The sequence below is a fragment of the Narcine bancroftii genome, chromosome 12, assembly GCF_036971445.1.
Source record: "Narcine bancroftii isolate sNarBan1 chromosome 12, sNarBan1.hap1, whole genome shotgun sequence".
Lineage (NCBI taxonomy): Eukaryota > Metazoa > Chordata > Chondrichthyes > Torpediniformes > Narcinidae > Narcine > Narcine bancroftii.
Genome location: NC_091480.1, coordinates 26,632,419 through 26,648,995, shown reverse-complemented (window position 1 = coordinate 26,648,995; position 16,577 = coordinate 26,632,419). Strand labels below are relative to the sequence as shown.

General features: G+C 39.7%; 1 protein-coding gene across 3 annotated transcripts in view; it reads right to left on the bottom strand.

Annotated features, from left to right (window-relative positions):
- sdk1a (sidekick cell adhesion molecule 1a) overlaps nt 1-16,577 on the bottom strand; it is a 681,074-nt gene that overhangs the window by 44,026 nt on the left and 620,471 nt on the right. For all 3 annotated transcript variants that reach the window (XM_069906184.1, XM_069906185.1, XM_069906186.1), the window contains 2 exons: nt 16,351-16,421; nt 8,889-9,024 (listed from right to left, as the gene is read on the bottom strand). In XM_069906184.1, the coding sequence (XP_069762285.1) occupies nt 8,889-9,024; nt 16,351-16,421 (207 nt within the window). The remainder of the gene's footprint in view (nt 1-8,888; nt 9,025-16,350; nt 16,422-16,577) is intronic.

Genomic DNA, 16,577 nt, shown 5'->3' with positions numbered 1-16,577 from the left:
GAATGCCAATATGGTCAGCTTATTTTGAGCTGTATAACTCTAAGTTTCCGTTAATTCATTGAGTCTGAAGGTAACGTATTATCATTTAAAAATCAAATTCATGAAGTGCACAGAACATTCAGGCATTGTGTTGACAGATATCATTCCATCTGCAATATTCAGATTTCTGTGCACTTTAAGGTCGTGTAATACAGTGTGTAAAAATAGTTAATTCTAATCAAGCAAATAAAGGAAGAAGAAGAGAATTATAAAGTTAACAAATGTAGCAATTAACAGTTAAGACACTAGCGCACCACATGTTGGAAATCTCCCTTATTTTTTACTTGGTGACACAGAAGTGGACTTAAGGAAGAAATGGTGTTACTGAGGCATGTTGACATGCTACATTTCAAACAGCAGTGAAAATCAGGCAGGAAGAATGTTCTTCCTGCCATTTAGTTGAAGGGATCTGAACAAGTGAGAACCAAAAATGTTGAAAGGAGATTCGACATAAGTTTTACGAGATTATGACTGATTTAAATGACACAGATAGATTTACGAAATGATTGAAGGACCAAGAGGCTGAGATTTGGCTCAAAAGACTGAACTTTTTGACAGTGGATATTGAGGAAATGCACTGCTTTTTCTTTGGCTTGGCTTCGCGGACGAAGATTTATGGAGGGGGTAAAAAAGTCCACGTCAGCTGCAGGCTCGTTTGTGGCTGACCAGTCCGATGCGGGACAGGCAGACACGATTGCAGCGGTTGCAAGGGAAAATTGGTTGGTTGGGGTTGGGTGTTGGGTTTTTCCTCCTTTGCCTTTTGTCAGTGAGGTGGGCTCTGCGGTCTTCTTCAAAGGAGGCTGCTGCCCGCCAAACTGTGAGGCGCCAAGATGCACGGTTTGAGGCGTTATCAGCCCACTGGCGGTGGTCAATGTGGCAGGCACCAAGAGATTTCTTTAGGCAGTCCTTGTACCTTTTCTTTGGTGCACCTCTGTCACGGTGGCCAGTGGAGAGCTCGCCATATAATACGATCTTGGGAAGGCGATGGTCCTCCATTCTGGAGACGTGACCCATCCAGCGCAGCTGGATCTTCAGCAGCGTGGACTCGATGCTGTCGACCTCTGCCATCTCGAGTACCTCGACGTTAGGGGTGTGAGCGCTCCAATGGATGTTGAGGATGGAGCGGAGACAACGCTGGTGGAAGCGTTCTAGGAGCCGTAGGTGGTGCCGGTAGAGGACCCATGATTCGGAGCCGAACAGGAGTGTGGGTATGACAACGGCTCTGTATACGCTTATCTTTGTGAGGTTTTTCAGTTGGTTGTTTTTCCAGACTCTTTTGTGTAGTCTTCCAAAGGCGCTATTTGCCTTGGCGAGTCTGTTGTCTATCTCATTGTCGATCCTTGCATCTGATGAAATGGTGCAGCCGAGATAGGTAAACTGGTTGACCGTTTTGAGTTTTGTGTGCCCGATGGAGATGTGGGGGGGCTGGTAGTCATGGTGGGGAGCTGGCTGATGGAGGACCTCAGTTTTTTTCAGGCTGACTTCCAGGCCAAACATTTTGGCAGTTTCCGCAAAGCAGGACGTCAAGCGCTGAAGAGCTGGCTCTGAATGGGCAACTAAAGCGGCATCATCTGCAAAGAGTAGTTCACGGACAAGTTTCTCTTGTGTCTTGGTGTGAGCTTGCAGGCGCCTCAGACTGAAGAGACTGCCATCCGTGCGGTACCGGATGTAAACAGCGTCTTCATTGTTGGGGTCTTTTAAAGATGGTGTAAATAGTCTATCAGAACTTTCAAAAAGAAATTGGAAAAACACGAGAGAAAATAATTTGCAGGCAATGGGGAAAGTGTACTGAGAAGATTTATCATTTTTAAAAATTCCTTATGACATTAAAGGAGATTTGAGTCTATGTTGGAATGCAAACCCATTCTCCCCATAACCTACTTTCCCATACACACTCATTAACAACACACTGATTCTCTTAACAATGGCCTGCACTAGTGCAACGTTGAGTTACAAAATAACCTAACAACCAGCACATCTTTGGGATTCAAGATGAAACTGGAGGACCTGAGGGAAATTAACTGAGTCACAAGAAGAACATACAAACTCCAGATAGACAGGAGCAGAGGATATATTCAACCCTGGTTCACTGGAACTGTAAGATTCTAAGCCCCTATTAAAGCATATAATTACAATATGGAATAAAATTAATGGTCAAATTGGGGACCAAGGTGGGGTCTTTCACCTAAAACACTCCTGGCTCAAAATATGTTAATTCCATTAACGATTGATAATAAAATCCTGGACACTTGGTCCCAGCGAGGGGTCAAGTGTATTGAGGATTGTTATGAGTGGGACAATTTATGACATTTGATAAATTAGGAATAAATATTGAGTTTTAAATACATCTTTTTTTCTGCTATCTTCAGTTAAGATCTTATTTAAGGGACAAATTAGGTCCAGCTCTAACCTTACCGCAGTGTAGCAAAATAGAGACTCTGGTTCGACAGGGGAGCATAAAAATAGTTATTTCAAAAATGTATTCAGATGGGAACCCCTAAACAAGGGCTTGATAAATCAAGACAAAGGTGGGAATCAGATTTGAGTAAAGAAATTGATCCATTTTGCTGGTCAGAACATGATTAACACGATTAATGTAAAACATTGGCTGGTGCAATATAACTTCTGGCATCAGGTCTACCTTACTCCACAAAAGTTACATCAATTGAAAGATCAGACCAATGTTTTCGATGTGCTCAAGAAATAGGTACTTTTATGCATTCAACCTGGTCATGCCCTAAAGTGAGGCCTTTCTGGAAAGATTTGGGTCATCTCCTGGAAAGAAATTACTGGAATTAGATACCCTTAGGCACCTGAATTATTTTTATTGGGGAAGTTAGAAGATGTAAGACCTGGCTGTTGAAATATCAATTAAAATTTGTTAGGCTCACTTAAGCAGTGGCCAGGAAATGCATAGCAGTTACTTGGAAATCCGATTCCCAACTAGGTTTAGCCCGCTGGAGTTAGAAATACATAATAGTGTTGCCCTGGAGAAGATCACCTATAACCTCAGAAACAGATACGATGTATTTTCCAGAATATGGAATTCATACCTAAGCTTCATTGGGGTAAATCTTTAACAAATCCCCCCCCCCTGTCTCTTCCTCCCCCCGCGCTCGCAGCGTCGAGGACCCTAAATAAGTCAGGTTATTCGTCCCTTGATGGGAGTGGGGTTTATCTGAGGTGAAGCTGATCTTTTCTTTTCCTTATTCTTTCTCTTTTCTTACTTTTTCTTCCTTTTTTGTTTTGTTGGTGGGGGTGGGAACATTCATCTTATTTTGTTCTTATTTCTCTCTATTATCTTTTTCACCCTTTGATTCAACATGAAGATTGAATTTGCATATTTGTAGTATTAGTGTAATTTTTCTTTCTTTATAATAATTAAATCACGTTGACTCTTTTTTCTCACTTTATTTGATATCGACCTGCAGATATTTGTAATATTTTGTTAATATTATAGATATTGATGTTTTAATTTTTGATTATTCTTTGTTTTGACTGCACGTTGATTGAAAATTCTCAAAATAAAAATTAATAAAAAAAGAGCTGCAAGACTCTGCTTGACTAGGAACCAACAGAGACTTGACAGGCCAATGAGCCTGCTTCTGTGCCATGAAGATTTTATAATTTAATAATGTTTGCCTAACGGGTTAAATGATTTATAGAGAAAATATATCATGTTTCAAAACAGTAACATTCACATTCATTAAATCGTGCTTTCCCATGTTTCATTCCTTCTTCCAGCAGACCTGACTAGTTGCATTGTCGGCAGGAGGTTGGCTCTATGCAATTTTTTACAGGCCTGATGGCTCACAAGATCGAGATAAGTAATGAGGGAGGAAAGATGTAATAGAGTAGCACACCTGGGCACCAAGTTTTATTATCCAAGAAAACACATTTAAATCTTGGCTCTTCAAAAAGAGATGAGAGAAAATTGTATTAATTGCCAGTGACGAAATAAAGGGATCCAGGTGTGGAGAGATAGGAAGACCAGAAAAGAGGCAAGAAATGGAAAGGGTTAGAGTTCCAGAAGCACTTACAGCCAGAATATCCGCTGAAGTGACAGGAAATAACCAGAACCCAGCTCTCTTTGCACATATTAGTAAAATTAGGTTGCTCATTGCACTGAAACAACATAATAGAAAGGGGATACACTATATCCAAAATACTAACTCAATCCAAATATCTCTGATACTTGTTAAATTTGAGTTACTTAAAAGCCGAAAACATAAAATTGAAAAGGAACATCAAAAACAAAAGGCGAGTGTGTCTACTCTTAAGTGCTAGCTCAAATTTGGTTTCTGTGGAGCCTGCTAACTGTCTTGAAGCTCCTCTCAGCTATGTGAGGTAAGTAAAGCAAAATATGCAAGTTTGGGTTTAGAAGATTAGTATCTGCAAACACTAATTGGCAAAGAGAAGATTACGGTTCAATTAATGGGTAACAAATCACAGAGGTTCTCTCTGAAGTATATATAAAAAATTCAATCTTCAAATTTCAATTTAGAACAAAGTTGTTAACAAATGAAAAACACCACCTTTACATTTATGATGAGAAGTGAGAAATATTGTAAATTTATTTACCATGTTAAGTGGAGTTTGTTTTTCAAGTTGGTTAAATTTGAATTTGATTTTTAAATGATAATACGTTACCTTCAGACTCAATGAATGACACTTGTTGGCACATGCTAGTACTTATACAAAGTATCTTTATGGAAAGTTTTCTTAACCACCAATATGTGATTTTCTTCTTCTGTCATAGTCCAGAATCTCTCTGCAACCTCTCTTGTACTATGACCTTCTTCCTGCAGGGGTTATGGAGAACTGTACTCTAGCCAAGGCCTAACCAATATGTCAACATGTCTGTAACCTGATGACATGTCTTATTTATATCTGGAACCTGATCACATTTTATTTAAATTTAAATCAGAAGGATTCTGCTTCAGGCCATTGATCTTAAATTATTCTTAGCTCAACACAGAAGTTGTCTATTCCAATCAAACTCTTTCCCAATGGCCTACAATATTTTTCTTCAAGTATTTACTTCCTTCTATTCTTGAATTGACTTTAATGAATAAATGAATGAACATTTTGAGAGCAAATTGTCAAATAAATAAGAAAAACAACCACATACAACAGAAGTCATACTTCCATTGATTTAACTTATCTAGTTTAGTTTAAGATATTCTACAAGATATATTTCTTGGAATCTCCCCTTTTGGGCATCTTTTCAACATCACTTCTAATTCTTTACTTTCTCAGTCATGATAAGCAGAGAAGCAACCTAGGCTTTAATGAGTTTGTTTTGATGTGCACATGACTACAAGTCTTAATGTTATACGCTGGCTAGTAGAGCCATTAAATGCTTGCTAGTACCCATTATTTCCACTCTCAAACCTTTTGACCTTCTTGAACATATTTAATCTACTTTATTCTACTGAAGCACCTCAGTCTACAAATCAATATGCGTCCCAAAGGTCTTGCTAATAATTGTGCAGTTTTGGTAATTCTTCAAATTTCAATAAACCCTGGACCTTCGCTTCAAACCTGTGCTTTGTGTGTTGCAGAGCAAACGAAAGGAGAGTATGGCTTTAGTGTAAAGAACTGGAATAATTCTGGAGAAGATGTGTGGGGGCAGGGGAAAAGGTATCTGATTGGGCCCAAATAGGTTAGGGCTACCTGGTCATCCAGGACCCAAACAAGGGTGAGCGAGATATACATAATAATGACAAGATGGACATTGATGAGCTTTTTGGATGTCAGGTTGATTTTTTTCTGAGTGGTAGATTTCCAACTGGGATTTTTGGTGGCAATGTCTTTATATACCGATTAAATACTTCTAGAATGATTTTTAATGACAAAGCAGTTGAAAATAAACACATCATACATCTGAATTTTTAGCCCCTCTCACGTTCCTGGTCCTTCGTCATAACTGCATCCTCTTATCCCTTGTTCTATCCCAGTGAATCAGTCAGATTACTTCTCATGTTGGCGCTAAAGCACTTCTTCTATGAAGTGCTCAAACAAGCATTATTTTCAACCAGTCTTTCTCCAGAAACACATTTTTTTCTGAAGTAATTTCCCTCATTTGCATCACACATAAAACAGGTTTGGCTGAATGTCATGTTTATCAGTAAGTTTTAAACAGAACCCCCTATTTTCTGAGTGTTAATTAGTGCAAAAACTGAGTCTGGACTATTTTTTGCACTCTCTTTCTGGACTCTATTTTTTGATTGCCCCTTTTTTTGTATGAGAATTGCAACAACAGATCTAATCGAAAAATAATTGAACACAGGGTGACCTACTGAGGTCAAACATGGCAGTGATTTGCATCAGTCAATGATGCAAATGGAGAAGCATTTAAGTGGAAAAAGTATTAAATAAATTAACCAAAAACTTTGCTGAAATTCCATGCAAAATCCATGAGCACCAAATTAGAGACATTTCTATCACTAATGCAGGATCAGTATATGTGAGTTGGACACTCATTAGGCTTGTCATTTTTACAGTGAATAAATGACAGTCCATCAAGATTCCAGATTCAATTCATTGTCATTTGTAATAAAACAGTGTCATATTACATGAAATCTTTTCCCTATTTCCTTTTGCTTTGAAGTAAGAAATGATTATTCAATTCATTTTTTCTCTACCTTCTGCAGAGGGAATTTTCCACACTAAATTCAGTCCATAAGCTAATTCCAGTCACCGATTTACAAAATGTAATCAAATTATTAAGGTTGGCAGGCATTTAAAATGGTAGTGGAATTAATGCAACAACATCCAATTCTTATATTCCAAAATGCTCTCCTGATGAAGTCAGAAGAACTTTTACCAAGAATAGGTGTATTCCTTCTTTAAATATACAGTGGTGACAATAATACTTTAACCTGAGAGTTGTACAGAGGATTTTCCTTCATGTTAACCCTTTTGAAAGAGGAGTCAAGTCTCCAAAACAAGGTCATTTTACATTTTCTTCTACATTTCATTGATCAGCGGGTAAGAGGAAAAGCCCTTTGTCCATAAAAAAACCATTCCAACCTCACTCCATCACCAGACAAAGAGACAACTAAGTTGCCATCTGAGCCACTACTTAAAATTCATTCTGATCACTTTTAGCTCCAATGCGCAACATCTACAAGACAAACTGCAGTGACTCAGAGATAGAGACAGAGAGATATTTGCTACTGAAAGCCATATTGCTCAATGCTCTCTTGCTCGGCAAAAATGGAACATCTTAATTCCACTTTCCTGTTTTTTGATCTTACGCTGCAAGCTATGTCTCTCCAGGTGCTCATCCAGGTCTTTTGAAAAGTGATGAGAAGTTCTATCTGCACCATTCTTTCAGAGTCCTGCACAAACAACAGTTCTCAACTTCTCTCTAATCATGAATAATCACCGATGCCCCCAAATTGCAGACCTTTCTAAGTGAAATGGATTCTTTCGTTTGCCCTCTCATTATTTTAGATGGTGCAATCAAATCTCCCCTTCATCTCCTTCGCTCCAAAGAAAAGACACCAGCTTTCACAGTTGTTCCTCATGACTATAATTCGCTGGCAAAATCTTCATGAATACTTCTGCAACTACTCTTGCACTATGACATTCTTCCTGAAGTGTGATAAGGAAAACTGGATTCTAGCTAATGCCCAAATACTGTGTCATACATTCTCAGCTTCACCACCAGATCTTGTATTCTATGCTTCGGCCTACGAAGATAAGTATCCTGTCTGCCTTGTTAATCACTGTATCCACCTGTTTTGTTGTACTCCATTTGTTCCACAACACTTCTTGGTATTGCACAAATTATCCAGTATTTCCTTACTAATATGTTTTTCCTTAGAGTTCTCTGAATTGAAGTCCTTGTGCCACTTCTGTGCCAACAACCAATTTATTGATATTTTCTTGCAGCCTGCTTTTCCCATTATCAACAACATTACCTATTATTCTATCAATGGTAATCATGTTATTTAGGTAATTCATTCTCATGACTCCCATAGGATTTTCCTTTCCTTATCAACCTATCCAGTGAAACTTCATCAAATGCTTTCCTGAAATCCATATTCAACATGCTCTGCAAATGCTCCATTCTCAGCAAGGATCCTTCAACAGCAACACCCCCACACCCTCCTTACTTCCATCTCAAGGAAAGGCATGAAGGAAAACTACCATCATAAGACCTCCATCAACATCCTGCCTCAAAAATAAAGCATGCAGCACTTTACATGGGAGCAGCTTCATCACCAACTCATGTACTTTACTCCTACTTATGCCTGAACAGTGAGGAATAGGCAAAAAGAAAATGTTACCCTTGCCTGCAACCTCAATATAGTGAATGAATACAAGATAAACTTAGTATTTTGCACGTGAGAGACTGAAAATCTGATGTAACAATAAGTAAACCATAGCCTCAACTTCAGTACTGGAATTAATGCAGGTAAGAGAGGAAGAACAATCTGCAAAAAGATGACAATTTAAAAAATTGCTTGCATAAATGGCAGAGCAGCTGTAAATTCACAGTCAAATTCTAACTGCAAAACATCAACAAAAGATTCCTTTGTGAAAAATATATCTAATTTAAAGTGGAGCCATAGAAACTCAGCTGTCACTGGATACCAGTTTTGGATCACTCAGTCACATCAGAAGAATATACTCAAATGAAAGTGTGGTTTCCAGACTGGAGTGATAATTCAGGATTCATGTTTGACTAAAATAAATGTATGTTTTTATGAGTCTGTGAGAAGCAATGTCAGCAAGTCAGATGACTTAAAGGTGTTCCGATGCAACATTTAAACAAAGGAGAATATTTGTGAACGACTTCAACGGTGTTCACAGACCTGCCACCTGCGGTTACTCACGTGTTAGCTCAGACTGCAGAGCAGAAGGATCCCCGATGTTCTGGGTGTTGAATCCTGGTAGATTCTCATATGTAAGCTCTCTGTAATAAATCCGGAATCCCATCAGTATGCCATTTAAACTTTCTTTCTTTGGTGGCTGAGGAGAAAGAAAACATGTTATTATTATTGTATCTTGTAATATAACTTGGTCCACAAAATACCTTTTCCTTGCCCTCATTAAAAAAAAAATTCTCTTCCTATCCCATCACCTTGAGTGCAACATTTTCACTGAGCAGGTGATCCATCGCAGGAACAAGATGCGGTAGAATATTGCAGGCAAAATTTTAGCATTTGGACATGTTTATGGCGAGGTAGGGCCTAGAAGGGTAGGAACTAATGCAGGTAAATGAAACTTGCTCAGAATGCCAACTTGGCCAGCATGGATTCCAAATTTTCTATTCTGAGAAAAGGAAGCCAAGCATTCATTTTAACCATGTCTCACATCATTTATACAAGATCACCCCCCGAGTTTCCTATGCTCTTGGAATGAAGAGCCAGCCCATCCAAACTCTCCTTCCAACATAAGCCCTCTAGCTTCGGTAACACCCCGGCAAAACTTCCATTTTCATCCTCTCATCCAATAATTTTCCACTCCCTTATTTAGTTCCATCTGTCCTTCACCTCTCCTATCATTTCCATTATTACCTTACTTGTTTATCTTTCTCCAGCATCTTCATCTTTCCTTCTGTTCCCTCTTTTTCTCTATCCTTTATCTCTCTCTCTCTCTCTCTGTCAGGCACCAATGGCTCACCTGTCTCTGTCTCCCAACTCCAAACCCCCTGCTCCCCCTGGCTCTTTCTCCTCCAATCCTGAGTCCACTAATTGCTTACCAGCCTGTCTCGCCCCTCTCCCACTCTTTTTTTATATACTGGCTTGCTTCTCTCTCCATGATCGGTCTTGATGAGGAATCTTAACCCAAAACATTGACTCTTTGTTTCCTTCCACAGAGTTTGTCTGACTTGATGAGTTCTTCCAACATCTATTTTTTTTTCCGAGTGCAGTCATTTGATTGACAGCAGTAGTAGAAAAAACAATTCTTATCACAGAAAGATGTCATGTGGCCTATCGCATTTGCATTGGCTGAGTAAAGGGTAATGGCATAATCTACCCTCCAGCACTGCCTCCACGATCTTGGAGTTGCTGTGGACGTGCGGGTGTCTTTTAAATAAGATGAGAGATTCTACCTTTACCATTCTGTCAGGGATTCTTTTCCAGCTTTCACTGCCCTCTGGTGGAAAGGAAATTTTATTAAATCCCCTTTAATGCTCATTGTTAATTTCTACGTTTTGTTATGAACATCTTTGCAAAGGAAAACAAGTCTCTTCTGTCCACTTCATCCAGGACCCTGATAATTTTATACACCTTAATTAAATCTCCCCTCAGCCTCCTCTATTTCTAACTTACTTATCAAATCTTTCACTGTGTCTAAAACTTTTCAGTCTTGGTCACATCCTCAGAAATCCACTCAGTGCTCTTTCAAGCATGCATTTTAAAAAATATTTTATTTTAATATTCCAAATATGCAGTAAATGCAATTATTATAATACAGATATTAAAAAACAAATTGATTACATACATGATAGTTTTCACCCCACCTCAAAAACCCTCCCCCTCCCAAGCAAAAAAAACAAATTGGGAAAAAAGTTTTAAAAAACTTATAGGCATATAAAGATAAGAAGAAAAGAGAATGTAAAAAAGTTTGCACTTCTTTCTAATGGTTTGGTGACTTAACCCGTATTATTATTCTATCTGAAATATAAATGTAACATTAACTGAGTATTTTGTTTATACTTCTCAGCTGATGAAGCATCAGCTATGTTTCTTAATGTTAACTACCAGTCCTGACATCTTTAGTGGTTTATTGAATTACATTCTGAAGTCCTTCAGCTTTCTTTATACTTCTTATGTGATTTTTTAAGTTTCATGAACTTTCCTCCGACTTCTCCAGATTAAATTGCATTCACCACTTCCATATCACCCTGACCAGAGGACAAATAGCTTCTTGTGCTTTCTTGCTAATATCCGTAATACCAACTAAGACGTCAGCAAGCCAAATATAACTGGGTGGAGTCAACGTGGATTTCGAGGAAGGAATTTGTGTTTGACATGTTGAATTGGCTATTTTTTTTGTCGCTTTGTAGCTATTTGTTTTGGAACTTTCAGAGCTACAAGAGGGAACCACAGATTTTATTGTGCACAAAGACTTAAAAAAAACATTTGACGAGCTGCCACACACAGGTTACAATGCAAACGTTTATGGTTAGAGTATCAGCTTGAAAAAAAACTGTGCAGGAATAATCTGGTGGATTTCAACTTCACTCTGTGACCAGTATTTGGGATTCCCAAGGAAAGAATTCAGTGGTAAGGATATAGAGGATAGAAGATCAATCTTAAGCCCCTTTTCCACTGGCACCTTGTCTCAGGAATTAACGGGGCACCAACCGGTTAAGGGTCCAGTGGAAAAGGAAAACAAATGATGTCAAATCACGCCGGGGATTGACAGCTTCTACCCCTTAATCATATCCCCGGCATCAGCAGACATTGATTGAACCAGTGGGAAAAAAGGACCACTTCCACCAATTCCTTTCGAAGGTAGACTCTCTGATCCCTGGGGATGAGTGTGTTCAGTGGAAAAGCAGTCAGTGTCCCGGTTAAAGGTGGCCCAGTGAAAACAACACAAACAGTTTCCTATGCTGGGATGCTGCACGGCCAATTAACTGGGATGCCAGTGGAGAAAGGGCTTTAATCTTATCAAATGGTTGAAGGTCTAGATCATGTTTTTGAAAAAAAAATTATTTTAAATTTTACAAAGGAATACAAAACCCTTATTCCCCTTTCCCCCCACCCTCCCACACCCTATCCCTCCCCCCACCCTCCCACACCCTATCCCTCCCCCCACCCCTTACTATCCCTACCCCTCCTAGAGCTTAACGTACAGAAAGAAAGTTATTACAAAATACGAGTATATAGTGTGGGTTGAATTACAATGCAAATAAAAATAATAATTACTTAACATTTAATTTCATACATTTCAAATATGAAGTCCACATATTTTCCAAAAAAAAATTATTCCTCAAATTATATGTATTTTTATCTAAATACAAACATGGGCTAGAATATTGCTCACTTTTATTCTGATCTCAGAAACCGCAACTTGAAATGGGTACATGGCTTCTAATTTTTTTGTATGAGTAAAATGTAACAATTGACCAAAATCAATAACAGTTTCATTCACGAAACACATGGGAAAGCTTCCAATTGGCAATAACCAAACCCTCAAAGCCATTCAATCTAATCTGTTGATTCCTTTTTGTTTCCCAAAACCAACTCCCAAAGCAATCTGTTACCACCAAATGAAGCAAACAATGAAGTGAAGAGTTTTTTTTCTCCCACAGCTCTAACAGAAAATACAGTAATAGCAGCAATTTATATTCTGGTTGAGCTCGCCAAAAGGCAGTATAACAGCTTGCAGATTTTAAAACAGCCGTGTATTTTGTTTAGTGTGTGTAATGAAGTGTGCATCTCGAGTGTTATGTACATTGCAGGTCTAGTGAGCTTGCTTTTGGCTCATTTGGCAAAATGCAATGGTCCAGAAATCCAATCATGTGGTGTATGTTTTTTTAAAGTAGTTTATGATTGATTTTGTGCATAAAATTGCAAGACAGGATCCACAATTAATTGCGTTAATAGAGCATGGTGCCAACCTGGAACGGCAGCTTCTATGTGCAGAACACAAATTCAATCAAGTAATGCTGTATTTTTTTTCTTGTGATATGCAAATGAAAATTGATCTTACTAAGTGTGAAATACATTATCAACTATTTCCTGATCCTTTCATATTAGTCCAGAAATCAGATCGGACCCTCCTCAAGTGAGTGATTTCCAACTCTTCTCTTGGCTTCATTGATAACCTGACATTGATTTTTCAGAGGGGCCCAATGTCCGGGACCAAGAATACAACTGAAATTTGCAATTATATTTGGAGAATACTGATATTCCAAGATTCAGTTCATTGCCATGTGCAATATTACACAAAATGTGTTTTCGTCTGCCATAAGGCAAAGAGATTCAAAAGAGAAGCAAAACAGAGTCCCATCAGAGTTACCGTGTGTCCATGGATTTGCCTCCAATGCTCTTGCAGCCCCCACAGCCACAGAGAGTCCAATCCAAGCCGGCAGCAGCCCGAGCTCCACGTCCAAACCTCTGACACGATCAGGAACCCTTCCGTGCCCTCAGCACCCTCTCACATCCCAGTTCCGATACTTGGTACTCTTTCAGCCAGTCTGGAGCCAGTCTATAGCAGTCTACAGCTCTGTGTGATCCCTCGATCGCAGTCACCAGTGGCCTCCATCCTGCGCGTGTTCCTCGCCTCAGGTTGTCAACAGCCTGTGTGCTCTTCAGCCTCACTGGTCCTCCGCCGTAGTCACTGACCCGTAGGTTGTCTCCTTGGCTTCTCCTTCTCAAACAGGGGGTGTTCTCCCCATTTTCTACTGTCCTGCATCAGTCCTCTGCTTCCCTGGCATTTGTAACCCCTCGCGACTGCTGTTGATCATAGGCACTTCTATATTGGGTGCAGTCTCCGCAGTTAGTATTTTTAAATAAAACCACCATTAGCTCCATTTACAGGCTGTTTAAAGCCTGCACAAAGCCATTGGCAGTTGGACCCTGCGGGAGCACTGTGACTCCGCTCCCCCCACTCCATGGGTCCACACTAGTGCAGTGCTGCCGATACAGCAGCTCTGGCAGAGCAGCCATTTGTGGAGTGGGTCAGATTGGGGTGAGAATAAAGACTAGGAGTGTATGGGTGTGTGGATTGTGGGTTTAGGTAGAGGAATGCATGGCTGCAGTTTGGGTGTGGCGGGGGCGGGGGCGGGTGGGAAATGTAGTGAATGATTTGTCCAGCAGAGATTTCAGTCCAGCAGTGTACAAGAGTATTTTATGCTGTAAGTTGCTAAACACTGGCCATCTTCAGCTTGTTTTCCATGTCCCCTTTCCATTCTCAAATAGGGACAGAATAATGGCTGATACCAGGAAAACCCAATATGTGAGTGATGTGATATTGGATTTTTGAGGCAACATGGATGGCGTAGCAGTTAGCACAACTCCTTTACGGTGCCAGCAATCAGGACCAGACTTGGGTTCGAATTCCGCGCTGTCTCTAAGGAGTTTGTACATTCTCTGTGTCTTTGTGGATTTTCTCTGGGAGCTCTGGTTTCCACCCATCGTTCAAAAACATATCGGGGGTGTAGGTTAATGGGGTGCAAATTGGGCGGCACGGACTCGTAGGGTCGAATTGGCCTGTTACCGTGCTCTATGTCTAAATTCTAAAAAAAATCTCCAAAATGATCTTTCCATGTTTACCTATAGGGGAAAAAAGTCAGTTTTCAACCACATAATGTTGGAAAAAGCACCATGAAGTTAATTTCTGGGCAAATGTGGCTAAAATAATATTTTTACAATATATAAATTATTTCAGGATGACATTTTGCTGCATCCTAAAGGGCAATCTGTGTTCCAAAGCTCTAAATTTATAAATGCATTAGGACTTTAAGCTTATCCTATCTACTCCCCTTTTATATCAGCATACCATTTTAAGGCTTAAAGGTTTTACCTCTCCAACTTATTTCTACACTGCTCTGTCAACACAATGATCACTCTCACTCTGAACTGGGATTCTGGATGACTCCAGGCAACAGCAGTGGATAAATGTCTTAGTTCACTTAATAGCTGAGTTTCTCATTGACAGGATTATTAATCTCCTGATTGAACCAGAATGAAGGCACCTCAGGATTCCAGGCTTTCAAAGGGTTCAAAGAGTGAATCGGCTTCTAACTTCAGTGCTGGCCCCTGGTTGCATTGGAAAGTGCAGTTATGAGTTCAGACGGGTTCTCTTGGTTTCTAGTGAAGAGTGCTTCTGGGAAGTTCTGAAGTGATTCTGCTTAGATCAATCAAGACGCAGCATGGCTCTTGGGCTTCGTTGCAATCTGTGCATTGTCCAGTCATCATGAGGGCATAGCCCCTGTCTGCCTGCCTTGCACAGAAGCCGGAGAAGGTGATGGAGCAGAAGGATAAAGGCAGTAGATGTTTGTCAAAGAAGGACCCTCTCTCAATGAACATCAGCAAGGCATCTTACGGTCTTTTGATTTTCTTACGGATGCCGCATTCTGCTTACAACCAGTGTGGTAACACAAGTCAGCAATAGCTGGCAGTGGCCACACCCATCATATGAACTCTCACAATTCACACCTGAATCTCTTTGCCACGTTGTCTATCACAAAACAAGCTCTGATCAGAACCTAGTCTCAATCAGGCACTTTATTGCAGGACCCATTACATATCGGTGGAGGTTTTCAATGCAGGAATAAAGGGTCAGAACGTAAATCACAAGCCACCATAAAGTTCAAGTGCGGTTTGCAGGGAATCTTTTTGAAGTTCTAGACTGAATGCCTTGTACCTTAGGAATACCAGCAAAGCCCCTGAAGGCACCATGGGAATCTGTTTACTTGCCTCCAGCAGAGGAGGCCGATGGACACTGACAAATGCTGTATGTGCCCTCGATGATGTCGGCCTGAATGGTTTTCTCATTCAGTACAATGATACTTGTCAGAGAGCAGCATTGATTGGAGCAGAAATGCTACCATCTTGGAAGAGTACAGCTAATTGGTACTCCAAGACTGACAAAATGCACTCCCAGGGCACACCCAGAAGGCTTTACTATGTGCAGAAGTTTGAGAAATGATCTTTCAGCCTCGAAACCTCCTCAGATGTGCAGGCATGATACCAGGCAGCAGAGCTTGATTTCAACAGGTGAGAAGGAATCTGGAAAACACTTGGATAATGGGGAAATCATATTGACTGTCACTGCTTCAAGAAGTGTACCCACTTCAGATTGTGGCACAATGACAACATTTATTTAGCACAAGTTTTGCCCTTTGACCTTTAGTGCTAATTGAAAAAGAATCAAACGAGTAGGAACAGATCTGAGTGAGGGAATTCAAGATATATCAGGTAGATTATTTCCAGCACGTGAAAAGATTACAGTATTTTACTGCTCTGTTTTGGTACACAGCCAACATTTCACCAGGAATTCTCAGATATTTGTTCTGCCAACTGTATAACAGTATAATTTTTGTAATACATTGCCACATTAGTATATACTTAATAGTGTAGAATGTGTATAGTTAACATCAAATTTCAATACATTTAAAGAAATTCCAAAGGATCGTATTATAAATAAAACACTCTGAGATAATTATCGCACCATGTGAATGTTCTGTAATTTTTGATAATTATGCCTTTTCTGTTGTGTAATTTAAATAATGTGCCATCATAAAATTAGAAACAGTTTTAAAGAAAAATCATTAACTCAGTGAACATCTTCAATGCAGAAAGAATTAATGACAAACTTGAGGTAATGACTTACCTGCCACTGAACAAAGACTGAAGTAATGGTGTGTGGAATCACAGACAGAATAATGGGTGGTTCACTGGGCACTGAAAAACAGAACTGCAGATGAAGCAACTGAACAAAACAATGGGATAGATCATCCAACCTATTAATTGCCAGGCATTATTTGTACTCATGGCCATTCTTTCCTCCTCTGCTGCCCTTCCCAAATTCCCACGGGAGTTTAACAGTCATTTGCCTGC